General features: G+C 40.6%; 1 protein-coding gene and 1 pseudogene across 1 annotated transcript; both read right to left on the bottom strand.

The window, feature by feature from the left end:
* Positions 1-2,556: 2,556 nt before the first annotated feature.
* LOC131462450 (extracellular calcium-sensing receptor-like) lies at positions 2,557-9,053 on the bottom strand. Its single transcript, XM_058633692.1, has 8 exons — positions 8,989-9,053; positions 8,570-8,858; positions 8,397-8,483; positions 7,332-7,523; positions 6,232-6,765; positions 5,523-5,747; positions 3,563-3,686; positions 2,557-3,458 (listed from the first exon to the last, which is right to left on the bottom strand). Exons 1-8 carry the CDS (start codon positions 9,036-9,038, stop codon positions 2,557-2,559), a joined length of 2,403 nt encoding a protein of 800 aa, XP_058489675.1. The 5' UTR covers positions 9,039-9,053.
* A 2,395-nt stretch (positions 9,054-11,448) lies between these two features.
* Positions 11,449-15,226, bottom strand: LOC131462446 (extracellular calcium-sensing receptor-like; annotated as a pseudogene).
* Between the last annotated feature and the right edge of the window lie 381 nt (positions 15,227-15,607).

Below are 15,607 nucleotides of genomic sequence, written 5' to 3'. Positions count from 1 at the left end.
GCGCACTTTCTTTTTCTTTTATTTTCCTCCTTCTTCTCTTGCATTTGCGTTTATAATCTTGAACAACAACTGACTTCCACAAGGCTGAGTGGTTGGGCCAATAATTTTTACCTTATATATGCTTCATCTAGGGAACATTATTAGAAAGCACAACATACACTTTCATTGTTATGCAAATGACACACAGCTTTATCTATCAATGAGGCCGGATGAAATAAATCAGGTTGTTCAACTTCAGGAATGTCTCAGAGACATTAAGTCCTGGATGACCTGTAACTTTCTACTTTTAAACTCAGAATAAACTGGTCAAGTACAATAAAAGGTCATTTTACTTGGCCCTAAACACCCTGGAGAAAAACTTTCTGATCACATTGTCACTTTAGATGACATCACCATGATTCCACTGTGAGGAACCTTGGAGTTATTTTTGACCAGAAAATGTAATTTGATTTACACATAAAACTAATTTCCCGAACAGCCTTCTTCCACCTGCGGAACATTATGAAAATTAGAAACATTCTGTCTTTACAGGACCCTGAAAAACTAGTTCATGCTTTTCATCTAGATTAGATTACTGTTACTCCTTATTATCACGATGTTCAAACAGGTCTGTTAGAACCATTCAGTTTATTCAAAATGCTGCAGCACGAGTTCTGACAGGAACTAGAAAGAGAGACCATATAACTCCAGTGTTAGCTTCTCTACACTGGCTCCCCGTACAGTTTAGAATTCAATTTAAAATTAAAGCACTTAACGATCAGGTCCCTACATACCTGAAACAGCTAGTTTTACCTGATCACCCTAAGCTTATAGTTAGAACTGGCTCAGGGAAACCTAACCTTGTTTGTTCTCTCCCTAGTTTGTGCCCCTCTCTCGCTCAATCTCTCTCTCCAGTTTTCGAGGCTAATACTATTACATCATACATATCATCACCATTATTATTTTGCTATAATTAAAAGTCGATATCAGTATAATCTCATCTCACTGTCACCACAACTTAGGTGCCTGGTGGGAGATGGATACTCCAGGGCATGGAAAAGCTCATCTCCTGGCAGGAATGCACTTCAAGCCAGCAAAATCCAGAGCCATGGTGCTAAAGAAGGGAGAAGTAAGTGACAAGTTTCACTTCCTGTTGGATGGCACGGCAATCCCATCTATCCCATAGAAACCGGTCAAGAGCCTGGGAAAAGTTTTTGACAAGAGTCTCAGGTTGAAACATGGGTATCTGTGGTAGACCTGGCTTACCCGGGAGATTTAAGGTGTAGATTTACCAGCATGGTGTCTTACCTCTGGTACTGTGCAGACTGGCAGGAAGTGGAAAGCCAAGGAAAGCCTGGAGGCAGCCAAGTCCCGATTGAGACACAGGACTCTCGTGGGCCCAGTGACTATGGGGCAAGCAGGATTTGGTGCTAATTTCTGTGCTCTCTGTGCTCTGAGATAGGGTTACTTGAGCACATCCTCGGCAGCAGCTGCTCGAAAGCACTGGGGGAGGGTCGCTACCGCTGGCAGCATGACCAGGTGCTTAAGGCATCTGCTGAAGCCATCCTCAAAGCCGTAGCTCACCACAACACCAACAGGCAACATGCAAGAGGAACATCACCTTTGTCAGGGCCTCAGAGCAGTGTCAGTCACATCCCAAACCAGCAGCCGGCCTTCTCACCGCAGCATCGGACTGGGAGCTGAGAGTAGACTTGGGCAAGCAACTCAAGTTTCCAGACCACATCACAACAACTTCCTTGAGGCCAGATATGCTTTCCTCTGTCTCCTCAAGGCAAGTGCTTCTTATAGAACTGACAGTTCCTGGGAGTACCAAGTACCAGGAACTGGTGGAGCAATGCAGAGGAAGAGGCCTGAAGTGAGCCCATTGGAGTGGGGTGCTTGGGCTTTTCTGGCCACTCACTGTGCAAAGTGTACACTCTGCTTGGCATCAATGGGGCTGCAAAGAGGAAAGTCATAAAGAACACCATGGAGGCTGCGGAGAGAGCCGATGGAGGCTTGTTGCGTGGAATCGGGTGAAGTCTGCCATCTCTGATAGCCTTGTTGTCTCTAATGCATGTGAGTTAGTTGGAGTCTTGATCTTCTTGTTGCAGTATTTCTGTCAACTCTGTGTGATACAAAGTATTTCCCCAAAAGTTGGTCTTTGTTTGCTCTGTGTAAGGAGGCTTTCCTTTAACTGGTGAGAGCTGATACAAATATTCAACAGCTATGATGAAGACTTTGCCAAAGGTTGAAACATCACTGAATTGTTTATTTTGTTGTAGTCTACCCAAGTTTATGATCTATCATAGAAATGACCAAGAACCAGTACTTTTTAATGTTATTTGGTCACACATATTGTAATCACTGCTTTTCTGTTAGCATCCTGTGAAGGTTCCATGTTATGTAAACTGTCTTGATCAATATCTGTAAAGAAATATCAATATCAAAACAACATTGACTAAAAAAGGTGTGGTTTTCTTTTGTTTTTTTTAATGGTTTGTTATCCTTAAGTCACTGGAAGAAATCTACAAGCCCATTTGCTACTGATTCAATATATTTAAGTTCATTTGTGTTTCATCATTTCTTTTCTTTCCCCATCAGGTGCTGTTTTGTATTCTTTTCAGGCTTCAGTAAAATAATGTAACTCTTTGGAGCAAACAGGCAGAACAATAAGCCAAAGCTGGAGGCCAAGATGGCAAATGACTCAACTGCATCTGCATAATTTCCCGGGGAGCTGATATAAGCAGGGATGAATGCTAGCCACACAGCACAGAAGATCAGCATGCTGAATGTGATGAACTTGGCCTCATTGAAGTTTCCTGGCAACTTTCGAGCCAGAAAAGCCAATACAAAGCACAGACAGGCCTGTAGACCAATATATCCAAGAACACACCAGAAAGCCAGACTAGAGCCCACACTACACTCCAGTATGATCTTTGAATGTTCATATTGTGTATTTCTGGATGGAAATGGGGGAGAATCAATGAGCCAGGCAGCACAGATAACCACCTGAACCAGAGTACAGCTGGAGATAATGGTCCTCTGCTGTTTAGGCCCCAGCCACTTCATGATGTTGTGCCCTGGCCTGGTGGCAGTGAATGCAGCCAGTACCACCAGGGTCTTCCCCAGGATGCAGGAAATACACAGTGAAAATGTGATGCTAAAGGCAGTGTGGCGCAGCATGCAGGACCAATATGTTGGCTTTCCAATGAAAAACAGAGAACAGAGGAAACATAGAGTCAGTGCAAATAGTATGAAGAAACTGAGCTCAGAGTTATTCACACGGACGATGGCTGTGTGTCTGTGACAGAAGAAGACACCACAGACAGCCAGAGTGAAGCAGGCGCCCACCACAGACATCACTGTCAGGGCTATTCCCAATGAATCGAAGGTCAAGTACTCCACTTTCTTGGAGATGCAGGCTGTTCTGTCGTTGTTTGACCAGAAGTCCTCAGGACAAATTGTGCAATCTACTGAGTCTAAAGGGAAGAAAGTATGAATAATTTTCAGTATTGCATTACTTTTGTGCTACAATTGTAAGAATGGATTTGCTTTGACTGTTTATTGTTCTGCTCAAACTCACTTGTCTGATTGTTAATTTTGCCGCTGTCACATGGTACACAGTCAAAGCAGCAGATAGGCTCCCCACGACGGACAGCCTTCCGGGAGCCTGGAAGACAACTGGCACTGCACACAGACACTGGCACCTAGAGTGGAAAGACCATGTTTTTTATGTAATTACTATGAAATTACTATTTACTCAGAACAAAAATATAAAAGCAACACTTTTGTTTTTGCCCTCCTGTTTTATTTATTGAATTCAAATATAAAGGATTTCCTTTATACAAACAAAAGGCTTATTTCGCTCAAATTTAGTTTACAAAATGGTTAAATCAGTATTAATGAGCACTACAGCTTTCGAGAATAAAGCAGATGATTACTCTACAGGTAAGTCATAGGCTGATCACTGCACTAGTTAGTCATTTCAAATACAAAATAAAATAAAAAGGTGTCATCAAGCAACCTTCTGTTCTGATGGTCAAGGCATTATGATGTGCACAGTGAAGACTTGGTTCCTTCTCAGAACCAGTGGTTTCATTCAATATGTTTGGCTGAAATACACTGAACAAAAATATAAACGCAACACTTTTGTTTTTGCTCCCATTTTTTATGAGCTAAACTCAAATATCCAAAACATCTTCTATTTACACAAAATCACCATTTCTCTCATAATCTTAATCATAATGTAAGTTCACAAATCTGTCTAAATCGGTGTTAGTGAGCACGAGATAATTCATCCCACCTCACAGGTGTGGCTGATTAGACAGCATGAATATTGCCTTAGGCTGGCCACAATAAAAGGCAACTCTGAAATGTGCAGTTTAGCTTTATTGGGGGGGTCAGAAAACCAGTCAATGTCTGGTGTGACCACCATTTGCCTCAGAGTTGATCAGGTTGTTGATTGTGGCCTGTGGAATGTTAGTCCACTCCTCTTCAATGGCTGTGTGAAGTTGCTGGATATTGGCAGGAACTGGAACACCTCAGGCCTCAGGATCTTGTCACAGTATCTCTGTGCATTCAAAATGCCATCAATAAAATGCACCTGGGTTCGTTGTCCATAACATACGCCAGTCCATACCAAAACCCCACCACCACCATGGGCCACTCCATCCACAACTTTGCCATCAGCAAACCGCTCAGCCACACGCTGTCTGCCAGCTGCCCTGAACACTGAAAACCACGAATCATCCGGGAAGAGAACACCTCTCCAACGATCGTGAACATTTGCCCACTAAAGTCGTTTACGACGACGAACTGCAGTCAGGTTGAAACCCAGATGAGGAAGACGAGCATGCAGATGAGCTTCCCTGAGACGGTTTCTCAGGGAAGCTCATCCAAATTCTTTGGTTCTGCAAAGCGACTGTCCGGGTGGCTACTCTCAGACCATCTTGGAGGTGAACATGCTGGATGTGGAGGTCCTGGGCTCCTGTGGTTACACGCGGTCTGCGGTTGTGAGGCCGGTTGGATGTACTGCCAAATTGTCTGAAACGCCTTCGGAGACAGCTAATTGTAGATAAATTAACATTCAATTGATGGGCAACAGCTCTGGTGGATATTCCTGCAGTCAGCATGCCGACTGCACACTCCCTCAAAACCTGTGGCATTGTGCTGTGATAAGACTGCACTTTTCCGAGTGGCCTTTTATTGTGGCCAGCCTAAGGCACTCCTGTGCAATATTCATGCAGTCTAATCAGCCTCACCTGTGAGGTGGGATGGATTATCTCATACTCACTAACACAGATTTAGGCAGATTTGTGAACTATATTTGAGAGAAATGGGGATTTTGTGTAAATAGAAAATTGTTTACATCTTTTAGTTCAGCTCATGAAAAATGGGAGCAAAAACAAAAGTATTGTGTTTATAATTTTGTTCAGTGTAGCTATGAGAGCTTTATCAGATCCAGCCTGGTCTGTCCACCTGACTTACCTCCATCTCAACCTACAGCATCTGATGAAGGTAAAAACACAGTGTGAGCAGCTTGCCTCACTTTGATGTCCTGCCCACATTATCCTGTCCTCCTGGATCAACAGCTCCTCTCCAACAGCCTTGGTTCCATCAAACAAACCCACATTGACAAATTCAATGTTTCCTTCTGTGCCTCTCTGCCAGTTGATGATATCATAATAGGGTACAGAGTCACCCTTGGCATCAAAGTCCACCTCCTCCCCACCAATCTGAAAGTTCACTTCCTGGAGGTAGTGTTGCAGCTTGAAAATTAGGAAACGCACAAAATGAAACACTGAATTGCCCTTGAGAAGGTTTAAGGTTTAAGGCCCCTAAAAATCCACAACCTAAATTTGTACAGCAGTAGAAATGTAACATAACGTTAAAGTGAACAAATCACATGGAAATGAAAACATGTTGACCCACATTGCTAAGTAAATCAATGTCAATATTGATCAGAAATAATTGTATGTATCTTTTTGGCCATAATTGAGAAGTCCAGTGCTGTGTTTACAATGGAACAATGAACAATTTAAAAATATTCATAAACACATTTCATTAAGACCTAAATACATTTAGATTGTTTTAGAACACAGAAAATATGTCATATGTAGAGTATGTTACATGACTTTGGTAAATGGGAGATAGTTATCATGGTCTGAATCCCACCTACAATACTTACAAGGCCCACCATTGTGCTTTGACCCACTGTGTGTAATAGTAAAGAAATAGTGGATTATACAGTACCTGCCAAGGGTGTATGCTGTTGCTCTGAGCACATGAGTTGTTCTGGAAAGGCCCCCTCCCTGGCTGACAGAGAATGAGGTTGTGCAGGGAATGAGCAATGGCATATACAGCCTTATAGACATTATAGGCGACTCTAGGGCTGGATGTATTCATGTAGGCTGAGTGCTGTTCCAGCAGAGACTCCTGCCCTGAGCAGGGCGGCATCTGGGTGACAGAGGATGGAATAGGACTGCAACCATACAAAGACTCCCACAGCTCGTGCACCGGCACATTGTCAGGATATCTCTTAGGGTTTACTGTCTGCAGGAAGTCACCCAGTCTGGAGATATGACCTTTTCTGATGCCAAACCCAATGGTTCCTCTCAAGTAAGGGTAATACTCTCTCCCTGAAAAGACTGATGCTGTGACCAAGGCTTCACTCGCCACCCACTGGATTCCAGTGATGTTCTGAGTCATGTAGTCCCTTAAGAAAGGTGTCATCTCCCCCTCATCTGCAAATACCACCACCACTTTTGCATTAGAGCTACGCATCACCTTTACAGAGGGTCAGATCATGTAGGGTTTTACAAGGAGACAAAAACAAAACTGAGTGACAATAAGAACAACTCAGATGTACACTGTCAGTCAGGTCATGCTTTTGATCATATCATTTATCTTTTCTGTGATTTTCTCTTCCACCCCCATTAGTTTTCACTTATGTCTAGTTGTCCATTTCAGCATTTCGTTTGTAATTTTCTCTTTGTATAATCGTCTTTGTTCTCTAGACCTTGTATCTAGTTTTGACTTAAATATGTCTAATTGATTGATTTTGTGTTACAACACAATAAAACTCTCCCCCTCCTCTCCATAGCTCTAATATGGGCCTAATGAGATGAAAGTGAGACCAAGATACACTTTTCACATGGATTATCTGAACTTATTTAGAGCAAATATGGGATCAGTGCCTTTAACTGAAACAAAAACTCACAAATGCTATACAAGCTAATGTTCTACTATACTACTGTACTATACTATCAAATCACCATTCTGCCCAGCCCATTTTTTTATTTTAACAAGCTCATTAAAGGTAGAAGTCAACAGTGGCCACAGTGTTTTCATACCTTGATAATCTTTAGTGCCGTCTGGTGATTGTAGAGCAGAGGAATAATTTCTTGGTACGCTACACATACTTTAGTTCCCTGTAATTCTCTCAGTAAACCTTGAAAAGCAAAGCGACCATATTCACGGTCTCCTCGCAGCAGCCCCACCCAAGTCCAGTTAAAGTGCACCAGCAGCTGTGCAATGGCTTTCACCTGGGCTCAACAGAAAAAGACAATCAACTCACTCAGTTTCATATCAAATACTGTAGATAAAGAACTGACGTACGTTAAAAACAGTGTCTTGGCAAAAAAAACAAAACATATATTATTAATTTTTTATGACACATACAACAATTATTCCAGATTTAATAAATGTAAGCAGTGCTTTAAATTATGAAGCTACTAAGCTGTTCCTCTCTCACAGTGTAAACTAGGTTACAGTAACTACTGTCGGTGCAGAGCTTTCCAGATCGTGGACAGCAGTCCACCCGGATTGTGGTCAGAAAGCATAGGGGGAGTTGTTTGTCCAGGGCCTTTTATAAACTGTTTTATATACCCCCACTTTTTTGCTCTAATTTCTGCCATTAGTAAAACTGCACAACATTAAAAAGACTGAAAATTAGTGGCAACATTAAACAAAGAATTTTATTGAATTGGATCAATTGGTGGAATTGAGTATTGATTCTAACCAAACCCAATCTCGTCTTCAAAGACAAAGATGCACAGCCCTATGATAAATACTGAAATATTGATTATATGATATTAAATAATAATAACAACAACAACAACAACAACAATAATAATAATAATAACAATACAAGTAACAGTAACATAATATGAAGAGGAACTTAGATTTAAATCTACTTAAACTTAGATTTCACCTTATCATATGTTTAGTTTAGATTTTAAAGTTGAAAGCTTTAAAATAAGCTGTAATATTTATTTGTTACTCCATGTCTGTGGACCTTTCACGAAAAATCATGTCTGACCAAATGCTGTTTTGTGTTTACTCGTGCAGTGAAATGAAACTGCACTGAAATCATATCAAACTGTTTTGGTTTTTTAAATGACAGTTCACAATTTTACCTGGTAGTCATCACTAGGAATCACTCTGAAGAAGGTTGGATATTTTTGTCTATCTGACAAACATGCACATGAAGAAAAGTAGCTGATCTGTGTAAAAGCAGAGTGCAGTGTTACTGAGAAAAGAAAAGAAGAACATTTTTGTGATGATTGACATAAATAAAAGTCACTGTTACCATGGGGATCCTGAATGGCTGCAGGATTCTTGACAGAACAATAGACTGAGCAGATCCAGATTCCCCAATCACACCGAGGAGTGATGAGGCATTTGTGCACATAACAGAGTTTTCCTCACTCACCCCATTCAGCATCGATAAAACAGCTCTCTGTCCTGTCAATGAAAATCCACATGAATCAAATATTTTGTAGCCCAGTGTGTGATTCGGCAACAGCACTGGATTCTGGTTTATCTCCTCCACTGCCAGTCTCATAGTCTGAGCCCACCGGAAAGCCCTGGGATCAAATCTGTGGTCGATACAGATCAATGTATTCTGTTAATTTAAAAACTCTAATGATTATAAACACATTCAGTCCATTTTTTATAAAGAGTGCAAAAAGTAAGTCAAATCCTCCCACTATCATCTATGAAACTCACCCATTGCAATTTATCGGTGGTGGTCTGTAGGTGCCGTTAAGGTCTGGCATTTTCAGACTAAAATGAATGGGGAAAATCCCACCGATGACATAGTCACCCTGGACCACAAAGTCTGGCTGGAAGCTGTTTAGAAGAGTGCACTTTGAGGCTGCTGGTGGAGCTGCAGTGGTGATGCTGGAAAGTGAGCTATCAGTTAAAGTGAGGACACTGACAGCAAAGTAAAGCAAAGAAAATAAAGCAAGTGAAGTCATAATGTTTCTCTGTGCTGAGGAGAGAATGAGAGGGACAGAGCAAAAGATAAGGCACTTTATAATGTAGTATTACACCTTCTCAGTCTTGCATCTTATTAACAACAGAGTGGCTTTGGATTGGACAGTAGTCCACAATCAGGAACTAAAGTGGACTACCCTTTTAGAAAAGCATTTTTTTTATTTTTTTTTTATCTTGTTTTTTTTACTCTGTAGCACTTTGAGATTTGTTGTGCGAATGTAAAGTGCAATACAAATAAAATCTATTATTATTATTATTGTTAATGCAAACTGTGGGGAAAAAGCTCAGGCCCTAAACCAACTGTCAATGCTAGCTTTAATGTGTTGCTGGACCATTCTTTTGAAACACTTCATAATGACTAGTGTGAGGGCGACCGGGCAGTAGTCGCTAAGGCCGCTGATGACAGGCTTTTTGGTACTGGGATGATTGTGGCAGACTTCAGGCACGGTGGGGTGGTGGACTTAGATAGGGACAGGTTGAAGATCTTTGTGAAGACCTCAGAAAGCTGTTCTGCACATTCTGTCAGAACCCTTCCTGTCACGACATCCGGGCCGGCAGCCTTCCTCTGGTTCACCACCCTCAGCACCCACCTCACCTCATTCTCCTGCACAGTGAGAGTGTTTGGCTTCATTAAAGTTACCTGGCAACTTTCTTACTAAAAATGCCAGGGCCAGACAAATCATTGTGAGGATTAGTATATAACACAACACTGCATAGAAAGCAGCATCGGACACTGTGTTACACACAATCTTCCTATTACTGTATCTGAAATCCATGTCTGGGAAGGGTGGATTTAGCCTAAGCCACAATATACATATTACAATCTGAATTAAAGTGCAGGAGCAAACAATGATTCTTTGTTGTGCAGGACCAAACCTTCCTGCAACTATGTTGCCTGGAATTGTGGCTTTGAAAGCAGGGACACAGCTGTGATAGCTATCCCCATGGGCTTGTGGTATGTCAGGTATTCAATTTGTGAATGCACTCATCTTTTTGGTCACTGGACCAGTGTGTCACTCCGCGATGAGACCTGTCCTGTTTTTATATTGTGACTTCCTGTGTTTGATTTTGAAAGTAACTTTCCTCTCATTTCAGTCCACTTGCCCTTCCTGTCACCAGCCTGATCACCTCCCTTGATTGCCCCGATTGTTTCCACCTGTTGCCCCACTCTCATGTGTATTTAGTTTCTGCATCTCCCTTTGCCTAGTGCCAGAGTGTCATCATTCATGCCACATCCAGCCTTTGTCCAAGTCCATGCCATTGCCTTATTTCACGCTCCAGAATCAATAAAGTTTGATTACCAAGTACTTCCTCTGTGTCTGAGTCCTGCCTTGAGTCCTGGCCTGACACAGTGTTCTTGTGGACATGGTGTACAGTCTGCTGCACCTGAAAAACTAAGTGGGGGGATATTCATAAGGTGTTTTTTTACAAACGTGCTTGCACTTGTGGGAGTGGCTGGGACAACAGTGTAGTTGCTGTATCCTCTCTTAATACATTTAAAAAAAGGGATTTCATTAGTGATGGCGAGATGAAGCTTCTTGAAGCATTGAAGCCTTCCACCCAAATGGTTCACAAAAAGGTTCATTTCTCGAGGCTTCATGTGCTCACATACCCCCTGCTGGTCAAAGACTTTAAAACAGCCAAATAGATTGGGGGTCATTTTATCAATTTGTAATATACTCAAGAGACTGTCCTGCAACAGTGCAGCCATGGGAATAATTGCCAAGAAAAAGATATTAATTAATTTCAATAAGTGAATTTCATGTATCGTTCATGTATTCATTCATATAAATACAAATTATATTTTTGTTTAGTGTATTATGGATTTGTAACATGACAATACAATGGAATCTTATATTACTTGTCAAATACTTTTGCCAACATTTGAATAACTCATAATGATAGGGGGAAATGGTTTTCTGACTGTTGCAGTCTTAACAAGGTAAGAGGCAGTGAATGTGCGTGTGCAACTTTAGACCCATCACTAGATTTCATCTAAATCTTGTTGTGTCTGTGTAACGGGGTAATTTACTACAGTATATTTTTTTAAAGTACTGCAATTTATTGAACACCTGATATTTATTATTTATACAAAGTAAAGACTTTATTCAGCACCTCAAAACAGATCAGCAGGTCATGCAGTAAAGCTGTTTATTTGTTGGTACCCTCAAAAAAAATTTTAATCATTGATCAAATAGTTCTTGCTGGTATTTTTCCCATCAAATGTTTTTTTGAGTTTTGTTCTGGTCTGAATATAATAATGTAGCATTTAGGAACAAAAATACATGTCAGCAAACCAAAACTGGAGGCCAGGATTGCAAATATCTCCACAGCTACAGTGAATTTCCCAGGAGAGCTGACGTATGCTGGGATGAATGTGATCCAGACTGCACAGAATATCAGCATGCTGAAAGTAATCAGTTTGGCTTCATTAAAACTGTCTGGCAGCTTCCTAGCTAGAAAAGCAAGTATAAAACACAAGAGAGCAAGAAGCCCGATATAACCCAACACAGTCCAGAATCCAACTGCTGAACCCAGGGCACACTCTAATATGATCTTTTCTTTGTAGTAATTCACGTTCATGTTTGGGAAAGGAGGGTTGGTTGTTAGCCACAGTATACAAATTACAGCCTGAATGAGAGTAAAAATTAGAACACTGAGTCTCTGCTGTGCAGGTCCAAACAATTTTATCACATTACTGCCTGGAAGTGTCGCTTTAAAGGCCATTAAAACAACTATGGTTTTCCCCAGAACACAAGAGATACAGAGGACAAAGGTGATGCCGAATGCAGTGTGTCGCAGCATGCAGGACCACTCAGACGGCCGGCCGATGAAGGTCAGAGAACACAGGAAACACAGTTTTAATGAGAAGAGCAGCAGGAAGCTCAGCTCAGAGTTGTTGGCTTTTACAATGGGAGTCTCTTTATGAGTCAAAAAAATGATTGATATAAGAAGAGATAAAAATATACCAACACAACCAAATCCAGTTAAAAGTGCCCCCATGATCTCTCTGTACGAAAGGTATTCAGTAGGTTTTGGGAGACATTTGTCTTTCTTTTCATTTGGCCAGAATTCAGGTGGACAAATCAAGCAATCTGGGGAATCTGTAAAAGATTTGAAAATTATAACACAATCAAAACCACTTTTGAACTAATTTGTCATGTCAATGACGCACTACAACATAAATAAATATAAATATAATATTTATTAATGCAAATCCTCACTCACTTGTCTGATTACTAATGGCTCCCTCGGGGCACTCAAAGCAGTCAAAGCAGCACACAGGTTTATGCTTGTTTATCGCCTTTCTAGTCCCTGGAGGGCAAGGTTCTCTGCAAACAGACTTTAGCACCTGATCAGACAAAACACAACATGAACAAATCGAATAAAGCTGCAAAATATATGAAGATTGCAGTTCAGACAAGAAAGGAAAAAGTCTTTCTCACCTCCAAGCTGTTTCCACCCCAAACTATTTCTGTGTCATCTTTTAGTTTGAATTTGTGGCCATCTGGAAGTGAGGTGTCATAATGCCCGATATTAACAATCTCAATGGAACCGTCGTCTTTTATCTGCCAGTTAACCAAGTCATACTGGGCAACAGATTCACCATTTTCATCAAAGAAAACCTTGGCCCCATTCTTTGTTGTGAAGTTGACATAGTTTATGTGCTCCAGCACCTGCAGAGAAACCACCGGAGCATTTTCAGATGAACATGGTTTCCAGCCACCAGCATCATTTCATCATTTTTACTTAAACATCAAAAATACACAATATCAAGTCTGTGATAACAGATCAAATTTACCACAACGTACCAGTTTTGGCTGAACATCTTTCTTAGTCACACATGGTTTCCCAGTTGTGGGATTTGAGCCGTTGACACACTGCAATAGAGCATGAAGTGCATATGCAACCAAGTACACAGCTTTGTATACGTTATTCTCAGCAGTGAAATAAGTCACGTCTGTGTAGTCACTGGAGACTGTGTGGAGGTCTTCTGTGCCATTACACATATTAGAGGTATTTGATGGAGAAAAGCTGCAGCCAAAGAACTTCTCCCAGAAAGTTTTAATGATGTCACTCTCTGGTTCATCTGAAGGTTTTAAGCTGAGTAAGAATTCACTAAGGCCAGGTATTGATGCCCGAGGGAGGGCAAAGCCCATCACACCCTGTAAAATGTTCCTCCTCTCTTCTGAAGCCAGGTCTGGTTGAGTGACCCATGACTCACTTCCAATCCACTGCTTCCCAGTTATGTTATATTCCGCTATTCTTGTCAAGAATGAGTTGGTGAAAGTCAAGGACACAAACAGCAGGACTACCTTTGATGAGGATTCCCTCAGTGTCTCTACAATAACATCCAATTTTTTCCTTGATGTCTTAGAGTAAGGCAGTCTGTATTCTATACATATGCCCTCTTTCTTTGCTTCCTTCACAAATTCAGCCGTACCTTCGTCTGAGTAAAAACCCTGAGAATAAATAATTCCCACCCAGCGCCAGTTGAAATATTTCATAAGTTGCACCAGACCAATGACTTGGAAGCGGTCACTCGGCACAGTCCTGAAGAATGTGGGGTACAGCTTTTTGTCACGTAAACAATCACAGGTGGACAGGTGGCTCACCTGCAGAAGAACAAATGTGGTGATTTTGTTACAGCTGTGATGTTTTGTGGGGTGACATATTTTTTCTGAAATATTGATGGTAATGTCGTCTAAAATTCCTATTTCAATTTGCTAATTCAGCCCTTATTATGCTTTTATTTCAAAGGCAACCACATGTTCAATGTTGGATTAACAGTTGCATTAACAGCCTGGTGTCATTGAAAATCTCCTATAAATCTCCTTTAAATCTACTATAAATCTACTATAAATCTCCTTTAAATCTACTATAAATCTCCTTTAAAGCTACTATAAATCTCTTTTAAATCTACTATAAATCTCCTTTGAAGCTACTATAAATCTCCTTTAAATCTACTATAAATCTCCTTTAAATCTACTATAAATCTCATTTAAAGCTACTATAAATCTCTTTTAAATCTACTATAAATCTCCTTTGAAGCTACTATAAATCTCCTTTAAATCTACTATAAATCTCCTTTAAATCTACTATAAATCTCCTATAAACCTCCTTTAAATCTACTATAAATCTCCTTTAAATGAACTATACATCTCCTATAAAGCAAAACAAAATATATATCAGTAGACACAATGGCAGTGTATTATATTGTCGACTATTAACTGGCAACTTTAAGTGAACACAACACAAGATAATGTTTGAAACAACATTTCAAATCATTTACAAAACATGTCAACCAAACCTGTAATATATATGTCAATATCATTTTACAATACACTGGCGGGTGTTTACAATTCATTTTCCAGATAAATAAATTGCAAAGCATTTTAAACAAAATAAGTTAAATGTATGTCCTAATCATGTTGTCTCACCTGTGGGATGGACAATGAGCTGAGGATGTTGTTTATGTAAGCACTCACTCCAGACGACGAATGGCCCAGGACAGCCTGTACCTGACCACTGCAGACCTTCACTTCCTCCCCATTTACAGCTTCAATGGCAGCTCGAACCAGGTTTGCAGTGCCACAGCCGTTGTACAGCCTGTAGCCAAGACTGACACCAGGAAGGAGCTCAGTATCTCTGTTTATCTCGTCCACAGTAAACATCACAATCCTGGCAAACTTTAGTTCCCTGTCATTCATCCTGCAAACAGTGTTCAACCATATCGAAGAAAATTAATCATTCTATTTTACGGTTTTCACATATTATGAACATATTTACTTACTTTTTGCAGTATGTGTAAGGAAGTTCATGGTAGCCATTATCTATCAATTTCCGTGAACTAGTCATAGAGAAGATTCCTCCTATAATGAGATCACCATCTTTAGAGAATTCCTTGAATCCCGTCTGTCCAATCATTTTGCATGTTTGGGTTTTTGACTTTGTCGTTACTAGCAAAGTAAATAATAACACAGTTATCCAGCACATGATGATGATCAGCCCAACCACACAGAACTCAATCTGGGAGCTGACTTTTATAATGTTTTTCTACCATGACAGAACATCTTCAGCCAATGTGAGCACACTCTCAATTCTCCAAAGGTTAGTTAGCTTTTCACACCTCACCGCATCAAGCGAGAAATGGCAGAGAAAGACATTGAATTTATTTTTCTGATAGTTTCTCAGCAGTTAGGAAGTAATGCCTCCTTACAGACTCATATTCAAACTGCACAGATACACAGACTCACAGATACAGACTCACAGATACACAGACTCACAGATACATAGACTCACAGATACAGACTCACAGATACAGACTCACAGATACACAGACTCACAG

The sequence above is a fragment of the Solea solea genome, chromosome 7 (assembly GCF_958295425.1).
Source record: "Solea solea chromosome 7, fSolSol10.1, whole genome shotgun sequence".
In the NCBI taxonomy this organism is placed as follows: domain Eukaryota; kingdom Metazoa; phylum Chordata; class Actinopteri; order Pleuronectiformes; family Soleidae; genus Solea; species Solea solea.
This window is presented reverse-complemented; position numbering and strand designations above follow the sequence as displayed.